General features: G+C 43.8%; 1 protein-coding gene across 5 annotated transcripts in view; it reads right to left on the reverse strand.

The window, feature by feature from the left end:
- Window positions 1-4,893: 4,893 nt before the first annotated feature.
- Window positions 4,894-24,304, reverse strand: part of rnf213a (ring finger protein 213a) — a 51,147-nt gene continuing 31,736 nt past the window's right edge. For all 5 annotated transcript variants that reach the window (XM_048991176.1, XM_048991179.1, XM_048991178.1 and 2 more), the window contains exons 37-68: window positions 21,527-21,718; window positions 20,858-20,988; window positions 20,572-20,729; window positions 19,872-20,081; window positions 18,864-19,042; window positions 18,316-18,436; window positions 16,784-16,884; window positions 16,505-16,687; window positions 15,920-16,086; window positions 14,815-14,917; window positions 14,392-14,506; window positions 13,678-13,888; window positions 12,808-13,010; window positions 12,594-12,716; window positions 12,017-12,127; window positions 11,566-11,808; window positions 11,272-11,347; window positions 11,100-11,134; window positions 10,884-10,984; window positions 10,630-10,786; window positions 9,996-10,170; window positions 9,808-9,896; window positions 9,436-9,687; window positions 8,923-9,055; window positions 8,749-8,832; window positions 7,849-8,029; window positions 7,127-7,328; window positions 6,947-7,024; window positions 6,111-6,308; window positions 5,881-5,970; window positions 5,529-5,707; window positions 4,894-5,202 (exon numbers count right to left, since the gene is read on the reverse strand). In XM_048991176.1, coding sequence (XP_048847133.1) covers window positions 5,049-5,202; window positions 5,529-5,707; window positions 5,881-5,970; window positions 6,111-6,308; window positions 6,947-7,024; window positions 7,127-7,328; window positions 7,849-8,029; window positions 8,749-8,832; window positions 8,923-9,055; window positions 9,436-9,687; window positions 9,808-9,896; window positions 9,996-10,170; window positions 10,630-10,786; window positions 10,884-10,984; window positions 11,100-11,134; window positions 11,272-11,347; window positions 11,566-11,808; window positions 12,017-12,127; window positions 12,594-12,716; window positions 12,808-13,010; window positions 13,678-13,888; window positions 14,392-14,506; window positions 14,815-14,917; window positions 15,920-16,086; window positions 16,505-16,687; window positions 16,784-16,884; window positions 18,316-18,436; window positions 18,864-19,042; window positions 19,872-20,081; window positions 20,572-20,729; window positions 20,858-20,988; window positions 21,527-21,718 — 4,735 coding nt within the window. In that variant the 3' untranslated portion in view covers window positions 4,894-5,048. The remainder of the gene's footprint in view (window positions 5,203-5,528; window positions 5,708-5,880; window positions 5,971-6,110; window positions 6,309-6,946; window positions 7,025-7,126; window positions 7,329-7,848; window positions 8,030-8,748; window positions 8,833-8,922; window positions 9,056-9,435; window positions 9,688-9,807; window positions 9,897-9,995; window positions 10,171-10,629; window positions 10,787-10,883; window positions 10,985-11,099; window positions 11,135-11,271; window positions 11,348-11,565; window positions 11,809-12,016; window positions 12,128-12,593; window positions 12,717-12,807; window positions 13,011-13,677; window positions 13,889-14,391; window positions 14,507-14,814; window positions 14,918-15,919; window positions 16,087-16,504; window positions 16,688-16,783; window positions 16,885-18,315; window positions 18,437-18,863; window positions 19,043-19,871; window positions 20,082-20,571; window positions 20,730-20,857; window positions 20,989-21,526; window positions 21,719-24,304) is intronic.

A 24,304-nucleotide genomic window follows, 5' to 3' on the forward strand; every position in this document is an offset into this window, starting at 1 on the left:
GCAGACTCTCCTGCAGGAGGATCTATCCCATTATTCAATTTAATTCAATGTTATTTATATAGCACTTTTAACAACAGTCATTGTCACACAGCACTTTACATTTAACTGGCCAGAACCCCAGCAAGCAAGCCTGAGGCGACACTGGCAAGGAAAAACTCCCTCTAGCAGGAAGAAACCTTGAGAGGAACCTAGATCCAGAAGGGGACCCCATTCTCCTCTGGGCGACCGGGGAGCATGAAACTGCATTTATACTGAGATTCATTACAGTTCATATAGTTATGAAGTCCTAGTTGATTTCATGTTATCATCAGGGAGGTTAGTTAACTATGTCAGTGGGGGGAAACGGAAAGCCCCAAATAATCATATTATAAGTGGGCACCGTAATAGGCCTACCCTTTGTTGTCTGTATTTAAACGCTAGGAGTATTAGGAATAAAATTCATGATTTAGAGGCTTTTATCTCATCAGACTCTTATGGTATTATAGGAATAACTGAAACGTGGTTGAGAGAAAAGGATGGACAAGAATATAATATGGATGGTTACACGATGTTCCGTAAAGATCGTATAGGTAAAAAGGGAGGTGGTGTTGCAGTATATGTAAAGGAAAACTTGCAGGCAAGGGAGCTTACTGATATAAATAAAACTACGGAAGCAATATGGGTAAAATTAGATGCTAAAAACTCAATTAGCCTAATTTTCGGTGTTTGTTACAGAACACCTAATGTAGCTGCTGAGGAAAGCAGATTGTTATACAGTGATATTAGGATTATGAGCAATAAAAATTATGTGGTAGTTATGGGAGATTTTAATCTACCAGGGATGCAGTGGGACATTGTCACTGGCTCTTCTGAAAATGAACTGGAGATGGAGGAATTAGTACAGGATTGTTTTTTTACTCAGTTTGTTAACACCCCTACCAGGGGAGATGCCATTCTTGATCTTGTTCTCTCTAATAACCAGGACAGGATTGGTAAATTAGACGTTTTAGAACCACTTGACAGTAGCGATCATAACATGGTCAAATTTGAGGTTAAGTTTAGTGTTCGAAGAGCTAAGTCCAAATCAAAAATATATAATGTTAGAAAGGCTGACTTTAAGTGTATGAGACTAAAACTAGAAACTGTGAACTGGATGGAGTTAAATAACAAAACTGTTGAAGAGGCCTGGGAATTTTTTAAAAGCACATTATTGCAAGTGCAAGAGGACTTCATACCTGTTTCCAGCAAGAATAAATCTAGGAAATTGCAACCTAGGTGGTTTACTAGGGAAATAAAGTATAAAGTAAGGAGGAAAAGGGCTTTGTTCCAGCAATGGAAAATAACTGATGATGACAGAATAAAGCAGGAATATCTAAGTCTACAGGCTGAGTTAAAAAATGATATTAGACGAGCTAAAAGAAATGTCGAAAGGATGATTGCATTGGAAGCTAAGGATGACGCTAAAAGTTTCTTCCAGTATTTTAACTCTAAAAGAGCTCTAAAACCTGAAATTACTAATCTGCAGGATAGTAAGGGTCTTATAATAGTAAACGACATTGATATAGTAAATGAGTTCAATGATAGTTTTGCACGGGTATTCACTGTTGAGGACATTAGTAACTTACCAGTTCTTATTACTGATCCAGCATCGTCTATAACTAATATATATATATATATATATATATATATATATATATATATAACTGAAGCTGATATTTTGCAAAGCCTAGCTAAGCTCAAAATAAATAAATCACAGGGCCCTGATGGCATCTTACCTATAGTGTTAAAAGAGATGAGGGATATTATTTGCCGACCCTTAACTTTACTATTTCAAAAATCCTTATCTGAAGGTGTGGTACCTTCTGATTGGAAGCACGCCTTCATAACGCCTATTTTCAAAAAAGGGGATAGAAGTAATTTGTCAAATTATAGGCCAATCAGTCTAACTTGTATAACTGCAGATGACACCAAGGTGGGTGGTGTAGCAGATACTGAATTAGCAGCTCAGCAGCTACAGCGGGATCTTCATTTAATTAGTGACTGGGCCGATACCTGGCAGATGAAATTTAACGTCGATAAATGTAAGGTACTCCATCTAGGGAGCAGAAATATAAAGTACAGGTATTTCATGGGTGTCACTGAAATAAAGGTAGCTGATCATGAGAAAGACCTTGGTGTGTATGTTGATGCTTCCATGTCCCATTCTCGCCAGTGTGGGGAAGCAATAAAAAAGGCCAATAGGATGTTGGGGTATATCTCCAGGTGTGTGGAGTTTAAGTCAAGGGAGGTAATGCTAAGATTATACAATTCCTTGGTGAGACCTCACCTAGAATATTGTGTACAGGTTTGGTCACCATATCTTAAAAAGGACATTGTGGCCTTAGAAAAGGTGCAGCGTAGGGCCACAAAAATGATTCCTGGTCTTAGAGGAATGTCATACGAGGAACGGTTACTTGAGCTAAATCTGTTCAGTCTCAAGCAAAGGAGACTGAGGGGGGACATGATCCAGGTATATAAGATTCTAACAGGTTTGTATGCTGTTCAACCAAATAGTTACTTCAGCATTAGTTTAAATACACGAACTCGTGGCCATAGGTGGAAATTAGCGGGAGAACATTTCAAGCTGGATTTAAGGAAGCACTTCTTTACACAGCGTGTAGTCAGAGTATGGAATAGCCTTCCTGATAATGTAGTGCAAGCTGAATCCTTGGGTTCCTTTAAATCAGAGCTAGATAAGATTTTAACAACTCTGAGCTATTAGTTTAGTTCTCCCCAAGCGAGCTTGATGGGCCGAATGGCCTCCTCTCGTTTGTATAGTTCTTATGTTCTTATCTCCAGGAGTCCAGGTGCGGGTTCACATGGTGTAGAGTCGGCTCGGTATCAGCTCGGAAAAGAGAAGATGGAGAAGAGTTATTGCCCTACACCTAACCTAACCTCCGGCTAGACTAAAGTAACTATGGCAGCCTGGCTTTGCACAGACTTGAGATTTTCCAGCGGTTTTGGCGTCAAGCCAACCTACCGTCCACAGCTTAAGTGATTGGTGAGAGTGGCAGGACGACAGCACCAATCCCCTCTTTAATCTCAAATGACTGTGAACCTACAGATTTCCCATTCACCTTAGAAAAGGGAATTTAACTATCCAAAAAACTGGCTAAAGAAGTACATATTAAGCCTCGACGTAAAAGCAGAGATTGTGTCTATATCTATAAGGTCCAGAGCTCAAAGTCTTTGCTACAAAGGTTAATGTTTTTTTTTTTACAATTTCATAGCACCTCTGAAAATAGGTTTTTGAAAGGTGTATGGTTAAAGTTGATTTTAACAAAAAATAGAAGAATGAAATTCAAAATTGTCACAGATTGTTGGTGCTGAGTTTAGACTGAATAAAAGCTTTTGTAGAACTTTGGGAAAAATGTTTTTTGGATAGGTAAAATATTTAAAAATGGCAAGTCGTGTCAGACTGCGGGGGGTTAATATCATACTCAGTGTTTTGCTCGTAAGCATATCAGCACGTATCTGCAGGGACTGAAATTCAGCCATCTTCCATTCACTCATTCTTCCATTTTGTTTTCGCTATGTATCAGGTCTTACATAAGACTAGTGCCCCCCAGAGGTTGCACCTTCTCCTGTAGCCTCCTGGCCACCTGCTGGAATTGGTCTAGGATGCCTACCACAGGTCTCATGTATCCCTGATAAAGTCAGCAGCTTCAGTCTTAAGCTAATGACTTGAAAATATTACAAAAAATGAAATGCCAATCCCTTGTTGATTCCCAGTGCTTATGCTGGTTGCAAAAAACATCTGACTTCAGTTTTAAGTGTGGATATCCGTAATGTTAGGCTTTTTCTGCAATATCACAGGTTCGGCTACATTGTAGTGCCCGTCTGGCCTTCATTTATCGGCACCCCAATGCGATTCTCCTTTCCTACCTGCTGTGGCGTGCTCTTAACAGATGGGACACTGGCCACATCCTGGGAAACAGTGTTGTTTTGGACCCATACGCATCTGAATGCAATCATGAGGAAAACCAAAGCAGAGTTTTAAATCAGTCTAGATATGATAGCGTGATATTGTACCACGTGGGGACTCAGGCGCCAAAGTCGTTTATGTTCAGAAGGACCGATGCACTAACAAGATCAGGGGAGGGGGGTCACATTACAGAAGCTTCCCAGCGATGTGACTCAGAGACACTATCTGTACCATCAGAGGAAACTTGAAACACATTGCAGCCGTACAGCATAGGATGGGAAAACCAGGAAGCCGGAAGGCGTTCCTGCCTGTCTATTCACCAACACGGACCTTCCGGGGTTTCATAGAATTCATAGAACAGGATACAGATAGCTACTTTACGGAGCCGGGACCCCACGAAAGATGGTCTGGGAGAGGGGACCTTTAAAGGGTTTAAATGTTAACATAAAATCCACTCTTACAAGACCTAAATGCAAAAAAAAAAAAAAAAAAAAAAAAAAAAAAAAAAAAGACTCTTGCATTGACGCAAACTTTTTTAATTAAACATGATAAGTTTCTCTTATGCACCGGACTAAAGGAATGACAAATCATTAACTGTTACAATATATGAAAATCACGGAGTCCGTTTGGAGCAGCTTAAGGCGCCAGACTTGACTGTCTGAGGGTTCAGAGCAACAGGAAAGGCAGATGTACCTGAAGATCCTTTGAACTGCAGTGAACCATTTTCTTTCTTGGTCCAAGTACACGCTGCATTTAACCTGAGTCTAAATGAATTACATGAGCATAGCCTGACCCTGAATGAGGTCACCACAGATGTGTAAACGCAATATGTAAACAAGGCCTTTCTAAGGTAATTGCTAAGAGGAAGGATAAAGGTAACAAAATAAGAGCAAGTGTATGTATGTATATATATATATATATATATATATATATATATATATATATATATATATATATATATATATAAGGTGCCTGTTTCATGGTGTACACAAGGAGTGTTTGTTTTTAACTAGGAAAATCAACAATAAAAAAAATGGAGAAAAAAAAAATCGGTGCCATCAATCTTGGAAGAAGAAGGAAGATGGGTACTCGTGGAAGGAGTGTTTCACTTCAGACTTCGCTCTTGTTTGAAGGCCACGGCAAATTTCCAGGCCTCTATACACTTTGAGAGACAGATCTCTTCAGGGAAGAACTCTTCTATATCCGGGTGGACGTCAAGGTCCTTCCGCTCCATGTACGACACCAGTGTGTCTTTCAAACTGCAGAGGACGGTTAACAAAGAGCTTGTTTAAAACCCGATAGTCAGGTTGGGGCTACACACCATGATCTGGTCTCACTTTGCTCTAGAACAAACTTGTTTTGCATCTCATATGCTCAGTGGTGAACATTCCAGGTACATACTGTAAAAGTAAAAATCCAGATCAAGATTTTGTTTCAGCCAACCAGCTGAGTACTCTGTGACTGACACTTTATGCTCAACTGGTTGGTAGAAAAAATACTGGTCTGGATTTTTACTTTCTGGACCTGGAATTTCATCCTGGACTCCCCCGCCCCCCCCAGCTCCACCACTGGCCCCCAACCTCACCTCCAGGTTGGCTTGTAGGTGTTGGGAGCTTGGGGACTCTTGAGGACCAGCAGCAGAAGCTCATGGGTCTCGAGAAGCCAGATGTCCACACTGCCCTTGAGGAGGAACCCTCTGAGCAGCTCACACTCTGACTTATCCAGGAGGTCCTTGTACACCGCTGGGATGGCCGCAAACGCATCCTGTCCGCAGAGCAGGTCAGCTTACTCTACCGAACATCAGCCCCATCTCCAGTTGTGCATTTAGCACAGAAACAGGATGGGACGTGGCCGAGACAATTTTGTCCAGCTGACCACACCTTCGTTTCCTCTATCAAACATGAACAATACCGTGAGTCGAGAATTGCCTGTCTTACCCTTTTGAGGCGCAGCATGGACTCTGACTTCAGTGAGGTGAGGAACTGCCACAGGGCCACACAGTGCTTCAGAGTACACCTACTCAGGGCCTGCGGGACAGTTACAAGTAGGGCTGACATTACACACAGACATCGACTGTTTGAATGCACTAGCAAAAGAGAGAGTTTCTCCAAAACGGAGGGGAATAGAGCGCAGCGCAGAATGAGCTGCGAGCAGCAAGCAGACAGACCTTGAGGATGTGTGGGGCCGTCTGGTCCCCCATCTGCAGGACGTCCTCCAGGTATCGTACCAGCAGCACATGGGCTTCCCCTCCTGTCATGGCCAGGAAGCCCAAAGCCACCTCCACCACTGACAAGGCCTCACACACATCACTGTAGGAGGGCAGTTCCCTGGCCAAGATCTCCAGCGCCAAAGCGGTCAGAGGTTCCTGGGGGTATGGAGGGGGATGGGGGTACTCAGTGCCGCCAAGAAAACTCACACATCGGCATTCACAAGAGGTGAATGTATGATAGGAGTAAGGATGAAACGGTAATAAAATTTTATATCACTATTACAGTGACCAAAATTCACAGTTATCAGAATAATCGTGGTAATTTTTAAATGTGCTGTTCAAAAAGTACCAGCACACAAACTGAAATCATTACACCAAGTTTCATGTTGAAAATCACAAGTACTGTAAAACTAGCAGCACTTTTTTGGTTGCATAAACATTAAGATAATAGCATGGCCAATGCCTTATGTGAACATACTGCATGAGAGGGAAGTCAAATGTGCATTAACATTAATTATCCCTGGTGTGCTGCCCCCCACCACGTGCTCACTGACACTAAACAAACCCGTGTTGCATGTTGCCCCTGCACACCTGTGTCTGGGAGACTTTCGTTGATGCTGGATATTTTACGCAAATTTTTCGAAGTTTTAATGATTAAAATTTGAAACAGTAATACTAATTGTTTGGAATTTTACCATGAAACCAGTAACAGTTTCATCCATAATTAGGCGTCAGGGAAAGGAACAAGACAAAGGAATAAAATTCCTCTATAGCAAGTAGGAAAGTGAACTTACCTGTCCAACCTTTCCTTTCAGATCTTTGAAAATGTTTTCATAGTTCCTATCTTGCCTGTTCACTAGTGTAGGGATTCCCTGCAGAAAAATGTAAATCAGTCAGTGCACGCAACTAATTGCTGTTCCTGGAGCAGGGCATTGTGGGTACAGGAGGCCATCTACGCCTCTGCCTTTACTTACATTAAGGGTGATGAGGGGCTTGCCCTGCAAGAAGCGGGTCAGAACCTGCTGCTGGATTTTGGGCAGGTCGTACTCGAGCAGCATCTCCTGGCCGCGCTCCATCGTGTACTGGCAGTTAGAGAGCACCAGGGGGATGAGGTCTCGCTCCAGTTCATAGTGAATCACGTGCAGGTCGGTCAGATCTGCTGGGCTGACCCAATAGCTGTTCCACAGGCAAGGGAGAAAATAGAGAGATCGTGACACCTCCCACTGTGCTCAAACCTTACACTGGAAAGTCAAGTTCCTCCCAGATACAGACGTCTCCTCCCCTCCTGTCACTCCTACATGTACACTAGGGTTCCCTAGATATCATATGACATGTATAAGAATGAATAAAAAAATCATACCCCATTCCTCATATCTATGAGTAATGTCACTGACATGTTCTCTATCTATTCACATCAAATCAAAGTTTATTTATCAAATGTATGCCAAGCAGAGGTAGATGAAATGAGTTCTCTGTGAGCCCCTTATAGTAACAGAAAGATGTAAAAGAAAATGTGAAATGGCATTTAAAAAAAATAAAATATGCAAATAAGCAAACTGATCATGCTAATAGCCTGTTCACTCCCATCGAAAAAAAACTGAAACTGATATCAAACTGCAATTCTTGATGCATTGTAATCAACTACTGACAATGTAAATTGATGGATAAAATTGCTGGTGTTAACTGGCACCCCCACCTGGTCTCCTCAGCCATGTGCTTGTCCACAGTGTAAATGAGATCATTGTGTAGGGCAATGAGGTAGCTGACCAGGGCAGTGGAACACAGGCCCAAACCATTGCGTCGGGGGAGCAGGACCTGAAAATCACTACTGAGGTCCAGATCCTTCTGGCAGTATTCAGCGGGAATCTTCAGTTCACCTGCAGCCAGCACACATGGACACAAACACAGACCGGGAGTCAAGAACCTGACGACATGGCGCCTCCAAAATGCCCCCCCCCCCCCCGAATCATCAGTGGTTATCGGTGTGAAACCCACCCCTGCTCTGCATGTGTGTGCAGTTAGAATGTTCTCCAGTATCAAGCAGGTTTGATCAGTCCTAAAACATGGGGTGTTCCTCAGTATTTGTACTTGACCATACTTATGTTACTGTGTAGTCGTTTCACATCATCTTCCATTGCCTAAGACTAGTTCCAGTATTCAAGAACAAACTTACAGAGTGCTGTAAAAATCCCCAGATGTCATTCTTACCCCACCCCAAATATCAAGGACACAACAGTAGCATCCTCGGCAAACGAGACCGATCCCATGGTTCGCTGCACCCCAAGTTCGTTCTTAGAAGTCAAGTTGGCAAGACCGGTCCATGGTATTGAGAAACACCCATGCAGTTAGATAAAGGGGCACCTCGAAATTGCTCATACTGCATAAGTATGTGTATCTGTGGCCAGATGTACAGTGTACAGTATAACCCTGCCTTGTGTCCTGCGCTTCCATGAATAGCCTCCAACCATCTGTCACTTCCCAGTACCCTCTACTAGAAAAGTAGACAGACAGATGAACACCAGAATGTATTCTTTCTAGTTTTATCATTTTACCCATCCACAGTGGATGGCCCCTACGCTGTGATATGCATCATTACCCTTGGTGGACAGTGATGCTCTCAGTTGGTTCCACGTCGTCAAGAAGATCTGAACCTCTTTTTCATACCATGCTTTCAAGATGTCTATCAAATGACAAAAAAGGAACAGTCACTTTAAAATAAAACCGAGTGTGACTTTTAATGGAAGCTTAAGGTCTGAGAGTCATACCACACCTGATTTTTGGCCCTTTAGGAAATCTTTGATAGTGGTGAACATGAGGTCTGGAACATTCTGGAACTTCTTCACTAGATCCATTTGTAGCTCCAAAATGGCAGGGAGGAACTTCACCAGGCGTAACTCAGCCTCCTGAAAAGGACGGATAAGCACTTCAGAACTGGCCACACAGATTGAAACCTTAATGGATGCTTGCATCTCAGGTCTAAATCTGGTTCAAATCAACACAGAACATGTTTTCCTGCACCCCTGTATAACCTTGGACTACTGAGTCACATCATTTATAGTCACCACCATAGTGAACATCTTTTACAGCAATCACCCCACCACCAGGTCAACAACTTTTACCATTACCAACAGACCAGAGGCTGCTTTCGTAAAAAGGCTGAAGATCTTGGTCCTATATTTATGCAAATTTGTTTCTACTTTCATATCCTGATTGGACTGCCCACCAGGGGCCCCTGCCCCCCCAAGACCCTGGACACAAATTGAGCACTAGCCATATCAGTCACCTTATTCAAGAACCTCCAGAGCATAGGCAGCCCATCTTTGCCACCGTTCTGCTCCACGATGTGGGCCAGGCTGGACAAGGATACCCTCTCCCTACAGCTCCACACGGCAGGCCCATGAATCAGGTTGTCCCGTGGCAGCGAGCTCAGAACGTCCCGGGGATCCCCAAACACGATCTTCAGCACCACGTTGGAGCTCACACGAGAGTCCCTCCTAATGAGAGCATTCATCTCCATCAGCCGGCGCTCCAGGTGCTGTGAGATCACAGAAGAGATCAGCAGAGTGAGCTTTCTCTAAAGGGGAATCATTGCTACCACACTTTAAATGTTGCCTTGCTGGTTTGTATAAGGATCTCATGCACTTCCTGTTCTCACCTTCAGCAGAGGCGTGATGATAATTGTAGCCACATCTGTTTCCCAGTTGTTTCTGGTCTCTTTTCCTGAGAGTTCGTCATCACCAGTCCCTGAGAAAGAAAAAAAAAAGTTACATTGTGGCCACTAGAGGCAGCTGTACTTCATGGCACCATACTTTGTTTGCCATCGGTTCAGCTGGGATGTCTCACACTGGCCCGGCTGGTGCTGTTCCATTAGGTGGGTCAGCGTGATATGGACAGTACTGACGGTGTCATCGACACCCTTCCCAAGAATCCCGCTCAGCTGCTCCAAGTCTTTCAACAGATGACCCATCAAAAAGCCTTCCATGTTCTGAACGACTGGCTTGACAATTTGAGCGACGTCCTGAGGAGAAGGAAGGGAGAAACAGGATGTGATGCAGCACAAGACAATCTTGTCAGTGCTGCACAGCTTAAAAAATGTGTATTAATATATAAGAAAAAGCAGCAACACCACAACCTCCTTTGATGTCCTGTGTAAAGCAGACCCACAAAACATGGCTGATTTCCCAAATGACACCTCAATCACCCAGTGAGGTTACATATCTACACAAACAAATGAGTGATTCTACTGTTTTTAAAAGGTGAGGGGGCATAAGAGGGGCCAACCAATGATATGTTTTGAATTTGAGAGTGACAGGGGAGAGGTAAATCCAGAGGGTCAGCTTTCAGCTGGGAGCGGTGCCCCTGTGGCCCCGCCCCCATGGCCCCGCCCCCGTGGCCCCGCCCCCGTGGCCCCGCCCCCGTGGCCCCGCCCCTGCAGAGATTTCCTAGCAGAGGCACAGAGGAGGTTAGGCCTGAGTACCTGGGGGTGTGTAGAAGCTCCCAGTAGCATGGCCATATGGGTGAGGAGCCTGATGAGGCCAAAGGGGGCAGGGGACATGCCCTTAGTGTCCTTCATGTCTGGGTTGTCCCGTCTGCTGACGGCTCCCAGAACGTGGCCCCTCTGGGTGCGGTCGTCCCTGTCGGATAACCAGTTTGTGTGTCATACAGCGCCAGCCCTCACCAATGACACGGGTCACGCTCAGAAACCACACCCCTGCCAGGGGCCCAGCTTACTGGATGTTGGCTATTTGGAAGCCTAACACCGGCTTGTGGTCTGTCCCTCCAATCTGCGCTCCGCAGTCCAGGCAGTGACTTAACTCCATGGGCTGGCCACACTGGGGAGAGGAGTGGGTAGATGAGGGGCACTGACCTGTGGGCTCTCAGACCAGTGCACTGCACTGGAGGAGGTATCTGCATGCATTTTTATAGAATGGTGGGAATGATGCTTACCTCACCAATGGTACATGGGTGACCATTGGGACAAACTGGAAAAGGAGGGAATAAGAGGATGATTTATAATTTATAGCATAGGATGAGCAGTATATAGTCACACCTCTGAAAACACCTGGGGGCTCCCAAGCTGCTGTGTGTTACATATTTAAGCGTTATGGGGGGTACTCACAGTACCACTGTACTTGTCCTAGAAGTCCCCGGGCAACAGCGAGCATGTCATCAGGCATGGTGGGAATGAAGGCCATCTGGAGACACAATGCCACAAACTTTACAGTACAATCTGTTCGATCACCAGCAGGGGGCATAGTCATTAAAGGTCATCCAGTTTCCTACGGCTCATATGCTCTTTGCAGGAAAGTCTCTCCTGGGCAGATGCATTATTGGTAACTATGACTATACTGAGACAACAAACCACTTCATCTGTAATCGTAATGAAGCCACAGCTAATTGGGTGGGGGGGTACCTGCATTTTGGCTGGATCCAGGGCCAGATGTTTGAGGGGGCTCATCATGCCATCATTCCCAGTGAGCAACACCGCCCCCAAGTGGACAGTTAGCTCCACGGCCACACGCTCCTCGCCCGACATGTCCTCCCTCACACGAAGACCACCCAGCCTGTTGTGCACGAGACTGGTGGCAAAGATCCTCACGTCGGGGTCAACCAAGACCCTGGAGGTCTGGATGAAGTTCTCCAGTGCGAAGCATAGCTGAGGGAGCGAGAGTATTAAGCACATGGAAGGCTAAAGAAGAGCCACACGATGACAGAGTATTTCTTCTCAGAAATACAATGGCTGCAAAAATTTTCAAGGTAGTCTGCTGTAAAGCAGTTACCTACATGTAATACCATAAAAAAAATACCTACAGGAACTGAAATAACAAAAATGATCTATTCAGCCATTTGGGCAGTGTATTCACCTGTGGTTTGGGTTGGAAAGCTGGATCAGCAGCTTGGTAGAGAGAGGTGACCTCTCTGAAAAGCGCTAGGAGCAAGTACAATGTCTTCTTTGCTGGGGAGCTTCTGCAGCCCTGCACCAAAACACGGATGACACAGCAAGTTGAAAGACTACACTGTGCAGTCACAAGCAGGGCTGGCCATGTGGGATACCAGTGGCCGGTACTACGACGCGGGGTTACTGGCTTATCGGGGTAACTTGTCGGATTAATGGTACCACAGTTTAAGAGGACTTCATATTCGTTTACTGGCATTTTGTCCAGACTACCTTAAATCCGACAAGTTACCCCGATAAGACAGTAACCCCGCTTCGTAGTACAGGCCACAGGCATTTTCCTGATGGGGTTGTAGGGTGGCATAATCTGCTGTAGGGACCAATTTTATCGTAGGTATGTCTGTGTGGTGAGCCGGTATGGGTAAAAATCACAGGCCAATATCGGTGACAGGGATAGGCCGGTTGCTTTGGCTCTGAACTGGTATGCCCAGGATCAAACAACACTGGCTATAATGGGGGAGGCATTAGAGATGTCAGCTGCATACCTCACACGCTTCATCTATTCCCTCCATTTTGCCGTCCATCATGGCAGTGGCCACAGCCTCACGGACGGCCTGGTACTCCTCACCATGTACAAGGAATTGGTCCATCTGCACCGTACCCTTGCTCTAAGAAAAAAAAAAAACACATGCAAAAGTGTCTCCAGAGTTCTGCCCCCAGAATGGAAAGTGTTTACGTCCCGCACACGGCCTTACACACCTGTTTCAGAATTTCGTCTGGAAAAAGCCATCTGAAGTCAGGCACCTTGAGTAGCTTCTGAACAAACTCGGCGCCCCGTTGGCTGCACAGCTTTCGGATCAGGTAGACCCGGTACCAGTCGTTCCCGCTCCTGTTGCATAGATCCACCACGCTGCTCAAGAGTGCTGGGGTCGCAGCCTGTGCTTCCTCATTCACCCCCGCACCTGGGAAATTCAACACTTCGACATCAGTAAAACAGCACACGCAGTCCATGTGCAGCGAATGAAACTCAAGTAACAGGAGGAAAAGTTCAAGTCCAGAAAGTAAAAATCCAGATCAAGATTTTGTTTCAACCATAGAGCCATAGAGTACTCAACTGGTTGGTTGAAACAAAACCTTGGTCCGGATTTTTACTTTCTGAACCTGAACCATCCACCTCTGCTTATAAAATATTCAATTTGCATCCAAGTAAATAACAAACCAACATGCACCATTTTAATTCCTGGTACCCTAGACCAGCGTTTCCCAACCCAGTCCACGTTTTTGCTCCCATCCAGGCATTCCAACATTTTCATGCAACTCCCACAAGCACTTAGGTGCAAGTCCTCATTAATGACACTTAATGACCAGACTAGCGTTTGTCTACCAAAATAATAATAATTAATTAATTAATTAATTAACAAACAAACACTCCAGCTTCTTCATATCATTTGTGGAAGACGCAACAGGACCTTCATCCATAAAGATCTTCAGGCATACATAAAACACTTCCCTAAGTTCTGTAAAACTAAAAGTCCATGCGACATCCCAGACATAGTTGCTCAGTGGACCTGGCACAATTTAGTTTTGCAGTAATCAGAGAGATGAATTTGTGGCCACATCTAAACCTGCCTGTTTGAGTTTGCGGGTCAGCCAGCTGATCCACCAGCTGACGGGCTGCCATGTCCAGACACAGGCGCACCCTCGCAATCTGCTGCAGGCAATCAACCGTCGCTGTCGGCGCCCCCTGGCTGCGGGAGTGCAGGAAAGCATGCAGGAAGTCCTCCTCGTGCTGCAGGCACTCTCTGGCAGTCTGACACTGCATCCGTTCAAACATGGAGTCCTGCGATAGCCACGGGGTTAGGTTAGGTGAGGGCTGAAGGCAACCAGGTTAGATGTCTGCAGAGGTGGGCTTTTCAGGTCCAAAAGTAAAAATCCAGACCAAAATTGTGTTTCAACCAACCAGCTGAGTCCTCTGCGGCTGTTACTCTTTATATACAACTGGTTCATTGAAATAAGTCCTGGTCTGGATTTTTACTTCCTGGACTTGAAATGTCTGCCTTTGGGTGTCTGCCACACACACAAGGTTAAAGGCTTGTAGTACTAGATAAAAAAATGGTTAAAAAACTGGTTAAATCCAAGAAATGCACATTCCAACACTAACTCTGGTTAGTAGCCCACAGTTTTGAGTAAATTCAAAATCCACTTTCAGTTTCAAAGCAGCTAAGTGGAGGAATCTGCTAAAAATATGTAAGGTTCTTTTTTTACCATTTTAACAAATTGTAACAGTAAAATTAGTTATTAGAAAGAAATTTCATAGAAAAACGGTATGCGACATGCTCCTACCTCTAAGCAGTTTATGTAGAGGGAATAAAGTTCAGTTTTATCCTTTTCTTCCAAAAAGTTGCTTTGCTCAGTTTCTGCCAGATGCTTCTGCAGGTAAACTCTGACATCCTCAAAGCTTAACGACACAAATCACACCACAGAATTAGTTTTATATGTTTCTCCGGGGAAATTTACAATTTTTGCGCCTCATTTGCAAGAAATACGATTTTAAAAATTAGATTTAAAAATTCAATAATGGCAGAAAGAAAAAAAAAAGCTAGCAGTTAATTAGCTTGAGTTCCCTGTTCAAATATAAGGGCATAAGTAACCAACATGATTTGCAAGAAATTCAAGCAATTTGTTTAGCAGAAGCTGGTTTTAACTGGCTCGCTGATTCTCGTCCTTTTAACTTTACACAAAGCAGCAGTTACTCAGAGGACTCACCTGTACTTAAGTAGGAGCTTCAGGATGACTGAACGGACCACCGGATTTTTGTCCACGGAGTCATCGAAGGGAGACAGGGCTTTGGTAAGCATCAGAGGTTGACCTGAAGGAGCATACAGACATAAAGCAACTGCAGCGCTCAAAACCTGGAGGACGGGGGGGCAGCCTGTAAAAGCATGCATGATGGGGGGCATAGAAATAACAGCATAAATAGCAAGGTTAAGCATAAATATTCACATCGTGATATAATATTATGACATAATCGTGATTAAATGGCATATGCACAGTAATCCAGAGGACTTTAGATTTATCTGGATGCTGGCTTTTCTGTATCATAGGGACCTTTACTTACGCCCACAATTTGGTAAGCAGATTAGTAGTAAACTATAAAGTAAAATATTAATGAGAGGCCTAGTCGAGCCCTAGCCCTAGTCGATATGACAAATACCAGGAAATGGTTTATCATAATGAATATACATCTTCCATCTAATTTCTAACCACTTAATCAGAACTGGGTTGCAGGGGGGGCCTGAATCCTCTCCTTGCAAAGGACACAAGGCAGAGGACACCCTGGACAGGTGACCAGTCCATCACACATGTATCAGTATAGGCTGTGGGCAATTTTATTGAGGTATAAATTGGCCCAACTGTATGTCTTATGAGCAGGAGTACTATGATATACCCAGAGTACACCTAGAGGCAGGGGGAAACATCCATTACACAGACACAGTGGGGGTGGGATGCAACCCCCTACTCCTGGTGGGATGAGATGTCTGTGCTAACGGTGCAAATGGTGGCATCACTCTGCCAACCATGGGATTCAAACTGGTAACCTAATCATGGTCCCAGAGTCCTAACCCACACACCACCTCGGTGCCAGCCACTGATCCACTGTGCTGTCCTCAAAATTTCTAATTTCTAATATTTCTGATGATCGATCATTAAAAAATTAACAGAAATGACTGTCAAAGCCTCAATTACAGCATTTGTACAGTGACCCCCCCCCCCAAGCCTTGATACCTGCATACAACTAAAACAATAAACACAGCAACCTGCAGGAGGCACTATTTGCAGTTAGACGTGGTGCCAGGAAGGCGGAGCTTACCACGTATGATGGGGACAATCTTGGCCTCCACCATGAGGAAGGACAGCAGGTGCAGGATGACCGGTCTTGAGGGGGGGCTGTTGCCCTTGAAGCACATGGTGGACACCAGGTCAATGAAAAAGGCGTTGCACTGCTTCCGGAACTGGGCGTTCAGAATGATTAGATGTCTGCAGAAGTAGAACAAACTAAATTTAATTACAAAATAAAATATAGACTTGATAAGAAAAGGTTAAACCTCGAATCCAGGGGGAGCAATGTGGATTGGAACACTGGACCAGCTCGTCACGCTTACAAGGATACTGGAGAGTTCATGGGAGCTTGGCCAACCAGTTTATATTTTGTGCGCTTGGAAAAGGAGTAGGATTGTGTCTCTCATGGGGTCCTATGAGGGGGGTGAGAGCTTAGTTCACATTGCCAGCACAATGGAATTGTGATTTAAAAAGGGATTAAACTCAGGCTGTCATAATAATGACAGGCAGCCTCAGGCATTACCGAAACATCTAAACCCATTAACCTTTAAGCTAGCCTTGGATGAAGACATCGTACTAAAACGATGGAATGTAGTGGCTGTCTATCGCAACTCACTCGATCTCCTTGGACACCTTCAGATCGAAGTCGTCAGGGACGTCCTGAATGCAGAGCGGGCAGTACATCTGGCCTGGGATGAGCCACTTCCGGATACAAGCCAGGCAGTAGATGTGATGGCAGGGAAGGTCCAGGGGTCCCTGGGGGTCACCCAGGCACACCGGGCAGGACTGAAACCCAAACCTGGGAGAAAGACATCAAAAGTACATATGAAGGGTCACAGTTCTGCTGCCACCACAGGTGAGAAGCAAACACAACAGAGTGGTTGGGTTTTCATACTTGAAAATCTTGTCATTTACTCCATCCTTGCAGTCCTTGAGAACGCGGATCACCGCCTCGAAGGGCTTCTCTGCTTTCAAATCCGAATCTCTCTCCAAAACCTTGACAGGGTGCAAAGAACAATAACGTATTAGTGGTGAGCCTTTGCAGAGCATTTCTTGACCTTTGCGAGGTCTGTCCTAATTTAGGGCAGCTACATGTCCGGGGAAAGTGAAAACCAGTGGCAGCACTGCAAAATACTCCCTACCATCTGCAGAATGTAGCCAATCCACTGCTCAGTTCATACTTTGTCGTTATCCCCAGTGGTGAGTAAATAAGAAAAAATGGTGGAAAAACTTCTGGGTTTTATTAATCACCAGCAATTTAGAACACTAAAGAGGGTTATTACCTATCTTGAGCTCATGAAACTAGCCTAGATTTTACCACAGGCATGACTGGCTATTTTTGAGCTGAAAAAGTTACATGACACGCTACAACGCATCATGTAATAATGCCTCATTATGTAATAAGTGTCAATGAAGACATCCATCTTGGTTGTTTCTTATATAATGCACAGCATTCAGTTTCATCATGAAAAAGTGCAGCTCCCGCATTTTGTAATGACCACCATGATATATAACAATTTATTACAAATACATATTGCATTCAAGCTGTCTATTACAAAATGCAGGTGCTACTACATAATGCAGTATTATTACATAATACATTGTAACAACAAAGACAATTGAATAGGTATAATGGGTAATATTTATAAAATATACAGCTAGCTCATGCTGTAAATAGAATAATTTCGTGTTTCAGAGTTTTGTAATATTAGTAACATTAGGGCAGCTCAAAGAATACATTTGCAGGGGAGGGTGTCACGGTTCCATCTTCAGGAAACGCAACACAGAATCATATATAGTGGTTTAGGTCGCGGTTTCAGAACTGTTACACCAATAGTAGCCACTAGTAGCCAGTGCAGTAGTGGAATTTAGGGGCTTTTAGGGGTTTATGAGGCTCAGAATGAGTGACGGTGATGGTGTTTCATCTGAATGTTTAAGGCTAGATGGTTAGTTCTCAAGATAAGTGTGTGTGTGTGTGTGTGTGTGTGTGTGTGTGTGTGTGTGTGTGTCACAAAAATATGCAAAATAAGCAAAGGACAAGGATTACTCAAAGGGGTGAGGCCTACATTGTGCATTTTCTTTATTATGAGAAACTGGGGTTGTAAAAGGGTTTCTGCTAGACAAGAAAGCTTCAGGATGTGGTGGAAAGGAGTGGTGGCTGGGAAGGGGAATGTACAGGCCCCAGAGAGGATAACAGCCAAGGCAATAAAGGAAGATCAAGAGCTCTGAAACTCTTGAGATACTTCATGGAACACCTGCTGTACATGGTGTCTCCCTCAGTCTGATTAAGTATTAAAGAGTCCTGCAAAACCTTCTCCTATCTCTCGGCCTCCTTTGTGACAGCACCAGTCCATATGGTGAGAGTAGCTCCAGGTGTTGACAGGTACTATGAAAAGCAGAAGCAGGGAAGTAATGAAACTCGCTCACTTTGCCCAGCTTCTGGGTGTGATCCAGCACCACCGGCTTGAGTTTGGGCTCCAGGCACTCAATTCCCAAAAGCATGTGCTCCACAATCAGAGACAAGGAGAAGATCCGGTTCCAACCATTGCTATCAGAAGGCAAAGTAGAAACAGAAAGTGTCACCAAGTAAAAGAACATTAAAGAGTCTAATGCTGGATTAGAACTATACATTTTAACACATCATAGATTCTGAGTCTTTTGAAAAGCGCTGAGTTTTGAGTATCAATGACTATGAAATTACGAACAGGCAGTTTCACAGAGAAGAATGTCAATGGCAAGTGTCTGCCTAGTAATTCTGGGCTGGAGAAAGATAGGTTAGGAAGTTAGGAAGATCATGCAGAACTCAATGGCAAAAATTTATACTCAGGCTAAATGGGGAGCATCTTGAACTTTATTAATTGTTAAAATACTCAGTCGCATCATTTCTGTTGCCACAGAACCAAAACACAACAAGAGAAAGACAGTATGAAGAATATGACAGAAATCAATGTGTGGTTAGAGTGCTCCTGACTCACCGGACTATCTCCTGGCTCCTCCGTCCATAGAGTCCCAGTTTCTCCTCAGAGCAGACCAGCTCGATGGGCACTTGCAGCTTCTTCACTTGCCTCAGCCAGGCCAGCCGCCGCTCATCCGTCTCCAGCTGAATGGGCTCCAGGTGCTCTACACAGGCCATGGCAGCAAGGACATCCACGACCTGACCAAGGCACAGGGCAAGGCTGAATTGAGGCCATGAAGTGCCCCAGGGCAACAGCACACATGACATCACTTCAGAGAGAAACGGAGCTGATTGGTGGCTCATGAAATTCAGAAATGCGTTTCCCCGTTACGTAGTCTTTTCAGTGAGTGTCAAGAAGCATATAAGCATATGAAATACAGGTATCCACCGTTTTGCGCCACTTTACTTTTACAAAAGACCTACATTAGCACCTGTATTTGCTAACCGAAAGAAATCTGAAGAGGTTTTTTGCTTTTATGAGAAAAGGAGGAAAAATAGTGTCTAGAATTTGTTTATCAGTGAAACAATTGTAGACACACAGTCAATGGCTCCATAACCACATTTGGTGGTCCCATAAGATAAGAGCTGAAAAATTCCTAATCGCGTAACGCCACAGGGCTATGATGTTCTCAAAACAGCCAAATTGCAAGAAGTCAAGTGATGCATTTCTCAGAATGCATCTCTGTCAGTATGAAATGCATGACTGAATTGATTCTGGTAAGTGAATTAAGAGCTGCAACCTTTTGTTACATTATTTCTATTTTATATTAGTTTAGAGTTTAGTATTTAGTTTAGTTTAGTATTTATCATATTCATCTCTATTTGTACTATTTGTTAGCGTTATTTTAGGTTTTATGTATTGATTTGTATGAGTGGGTCCCCAGAGGCCGGACAGGGAAACACTGATGTAGAGAGGGGTGACAGTGCAGAAGGGTAGGGACAGTGATTCCAACCATTTGCATACAGCTCTACAGCACAAAGAAGAAGAGAGTGGCTACAGCTGTAGTAAGGCAAAAGCGACACTGACCAGCTCAACCCCTTCGGTAATGTTGGGATTCTTCAGGAGGGCCTGGGCCACTGCTGGCTCAATAGTCAGCATCCTAGAGAGGTTGTGCAGGCGGTTCTTGAACTCTTGGTAAGCAGCATGGACCCAGGGAAGGGAAACTACTTTGTTATCTTCCACGTCATTTCGGACTCTCAGCTCATTGACGCAGCAGGACAAGGCTCCTCGCAAGAGCTGTGGGGGGGGGACAAAAATCAGCCTTAAGCAAACCGAAATCTTAGGTACGAGAAACGCAGTTCACGCCTACAGATTCTGAAGTGGGTTAATGGCTACGACCTCAGAGCAGATGACGAGGTTACCACAGTTTAACTGAATTTTGCATTGGAAATATTTACCAGAATATTATCAAAGCAAAATTTAGAATGATAAATGTTAGGATTTGGGCTCCTGGTGTTATTTTCATGAAGATAATTTACTTATTAAGAATCATAAAAAGCGATGAACATCAATGAAACAGGAGCTGCATACTGCGGTGCACTGGGGTACCGATTTTAAATTATCCCTTTTTAAAAAATTACAAAACTCACAAAAATTCTTTAGAAATTCGACATGACTTGTAAGGCACAGAGTTCTAGAATTGAGCACGTACTTTTCGCTTTCGGTGGTCTAAAGACCTGGGTGCTGCTTCAGCATTTGATGCAAGACAAATGAGGGAAATACCAACCTGAAGAACTTCATCTGAAGTAACCTTCATGGACATGGAGACATAATCCTGAAGGTAGCGCTGGAAGAGCTGCCACTGCATCTCGGCATCTGCAGCTGCGATGTATCTTCCCAAGGGAGTATTCCAGAAAAACTCTTCAAACTGTTTCAAGGTTTGTCCTTCACAAAAACAATATCAAAATGGTGTTTCATAATATGAAAGACTGCAGTTTTAGACTGAAGTGTGATAAATCTTACCCTGAGAAAGGCATTTACAAGAGAGGCAGAAGACAGGCCAATGCAATTACCTTCCTGTTGCCGGGCATAAACCCAGAGAACATCCAGGAAGTCCTTGATTTTCCAGCTGAAGGGCATACTACAGCCTCTGTTTGACTCTGACATCATATGTCTCTGAACCAAGATTGTTTTTGTCTCGGAACTGTAGAGAACCAGAGTTTCATAAATAATCTTTACTGGATTTTGGCCAATTAATTTTTTTCCCTGTTCTTCATGCAGAACCATGAGCATCTTAACATCTCTACAAACCATTTCTGTAAATGAACTAAATGCATATGAAATCATGCATAAAAACATTAAAAGGTGATAAAAGAAATATCATTAAATTCATTAAAATGACAACCATTTAAAATTCCTTATTAGATTACTTGAATTCTGCAAAAATTGTCACTCATAAAACTCATGAGACGACTGCGGGGACAGAAGTGAAATGATAAAAAACAATTAAAGATCAACTTAAGTACACAAGTAATAAAATTTGGTCTTCTTAGGTTTTGATATGAAGGATCCTTCGCCACTGCAGATACCCAAAAGCGTACTTGCAGAAACCCTCAGGGAAGTTTAATATAATCTTTTTGTTCTTTTAAAAATTCTGCAGTGCTTAACAGTAGATAGGTGAGCATGGAGTTCCAGAACGAATGCTTTGCCTGAAAATGACCTTCAGCTAAATGGACACCTACTTGTGGTCCACTTCAGCATATGGAATTTCCAGCAGCTTCTCGTTGCCAAAAATATCAAGCCATAGCCTTTTCACAGGCTCTGTGGAGTTGTCATCGAGCAGCAGGTCGAGATTATAGTCTCGGTCTATGACAGAGACCAGCTGGGCCAGGCAGGGTGTGAGTACAGTCTGCACTCGCTTCCACAAGGTGTGTCTGCAGAAATCAACACAAAACATTGCACTAAATATATACATACTGGAATCCCGCCCCATCCCGGGGCGGCATGGTGGTGCAGTGGTTAGCACTGTTGCCTCACACCTCTGGGACCCAAGTTCGAGTCTCCGCCTGGGTCACACGTGTGCGGAGTTTGCATGTTCTTCCTCTGGGTACTCCGGTTTCCCCCCACAGTCCAAAAACATGCTGAGGCTAATTGGAGTTACTAAATTGCCCATAGGTGTGCATGTGTGAGTGAATGGTGTGCGTGAATGGTGTGCGAGTGTGCCCTGCGATGTGCTGGCCCCCCATCCTGAGTTGTTCCCTGCCTCATGCCCATCGATTCCAGGATAGGCTCCGGACCCCCCATGACCCAGTAGGATAAGCGGTTTGGAAAACTGATGGATGGATGTAACCTATCCCATTACTGGAAAGGTTAGTTTTACACATATGAACCAACCCTATTACTATCCACTAACCGGCAGAGCCCAGCAAAAACAGGATTTTCCGATATTGACCGATTTAGATATTTGAGGATGCAAAAATACAATAATGATACATCACCCAATATTTCTTTTAAACATGAGATGTTCCCTAACATGTGTTATGTATAGTTATTTAAAAATCCTATAACGACATAATGCAGTTTAAAAACAAACGTGTTTCATTATTAATGATTAATTAATTATTAATAGTAATAATAAATAGTATTATTAATAATAATAATCATCCTTTAATAATCCCTGTAGGGAAATTCTCTTTGCTCCTACCCCATCTTGCTCTCCATGACACACATGTAGGTGAGAGCAAGCTTGGCAGCGAAGGGCAGCCACCTGCAGCAGCACCCATGGAGCTGGGGGTTAAAGACCTTGCTGGGGCAGTGGTGGCTTAATAGTTAAGGACAAGCACTTGTAATTGAAAGATTGCTGGTTCAAATCCCTGACCAGCCAAGTACCACTGAGGTTACCCTGAGCAAGGTACTGGCTCCAAGGGTGTTGAATTAGCTGTCCCCTGCTATGTCACGATGTCACTCATGGGTTAAGTACACAGGAGACATTTTGTTGTTGTGCTGTAGTGTGTCAAAAATGACAACTAGTCACTTTCACTTTCCCTTCAACCGCCCACAAATATGACTATTCTGCCAAGGCTGGGCTTGACCCAGCAACCTACCAAATCAGAAGCACAGAGCCTTAGCCCACTAAGCCACAAGCTGCCCCACTATTTAATGTCATGAATAGTACTCTGAACAAAAGTACAACAGATTACATTAACTTTTGATACGAGTCAAACGTACACGTGCTGCCGTCAGGGGAGTTGCAGTGTGCCCTCTGGTGGACAAACTGGATAATGACAACCCTCATAATATGTTTGAAGGATCTGTCTTCCGTCTCTCTTTTTAATTGTCATTTACTGGCCGTTTAAACGCCGTTGCTGCCTTATCTGCAATTATATCTGCACGCTCATTTAATCGGTGGGGCTCATACTTTTATATAGTGCAGAATAGACTCTTTAAAAACAATCACTTCGGCACACCACTGCTGTACTGAGGTGATATTTTGTTCTCGTTAAAGCTAACCAGTTTACGAATTCTGTAATTGGTTTCAGGCTCTTAGACCAAAATGACATTGCTTAAATCGACATCTGTGCAAAACCACGTTACTCTAAACTAAAAGGTTTTTCCCAATCATAGAAAGGTTTAGGCACAAGTGCTTAAAAGTTAATTTATGCTCAGGGTTAAATACGCTTACGGATACGGACGAAACGAAGCAGCACCCAGAAATCTTGGGGGCAGCACTGCCAGTTGTTCATGCGAAACAAGGTGTTCATCAACATAATTATGTTGTGTGCTCAGTATATTATCCTGAGCGCACAAGAAATATTGTCTGCCTTCCAAAATAAGGATATTGAGCACTCTACTTTAATTTTGGAAAGATTTTTCATCCTCATATTCAGTCTCAAGTACTCTGGCTGTAATCTTTTAACAAAAGCCACTAGACTGTTTTTAATCACAAATTAATGATGTTGGGTACAGAAACAGCGATGAACACCATCATGAGAACCATGAGCATTTTTGCAATTCAATTTTTGCAATTGCCCCTTCACCAATTGAGTTTAATCTTTACAGCCACGAAAAGAGCCTATTCCCACTGTTACGAGATATTTAAGTATTTAGAGTTAATAGCAGAACTTGCACACCCCTTGCGTTTCCAGATTTCTTTACAGACAAATTATAATTATTGTTTTAATGTTCGCAGCGTCCATTCATAGCACAACGGGAGTAAGAACTGTTCTAACAACTCTAAAACAACACGAGACAGAGATCTAGTAATGTGTGAAGAAATGCTACACACACTAGAGTGTAAGTAGATATATCCATAGAACCGGTACATATAGGTACCAACCGGGTGCCGGAATTCTGAAAACATGATGGTGCTCGCTCTTCTAGAGTACTGTAGGTACCGAGGATATAGTTCCTCCGGAAATCAGGGCATGCAGCACATACAGTGTTCTAGTCTGCAGTTAAATGCCAAAAAACGGCTACCAACACGGAAAGACTACATCTGTGGCGGCAGCGCCAGCTCCGCT

The sequence above is a fragment of the Brienomyrus brachyistius genome, chromosome 22 (assembly GCF_023856365.1).
Source record: "Brienomyrus brachyistius isolate T26 chromosome 22, BBRACH_0.4, whole genome shotgun sequence".
NCBI lineage: Eukaryota > Metazoa > Chordata > Actinopteri > Osteoglossiformes > Mormyridae > Brienomyrus > Brienomyrus brachyistius.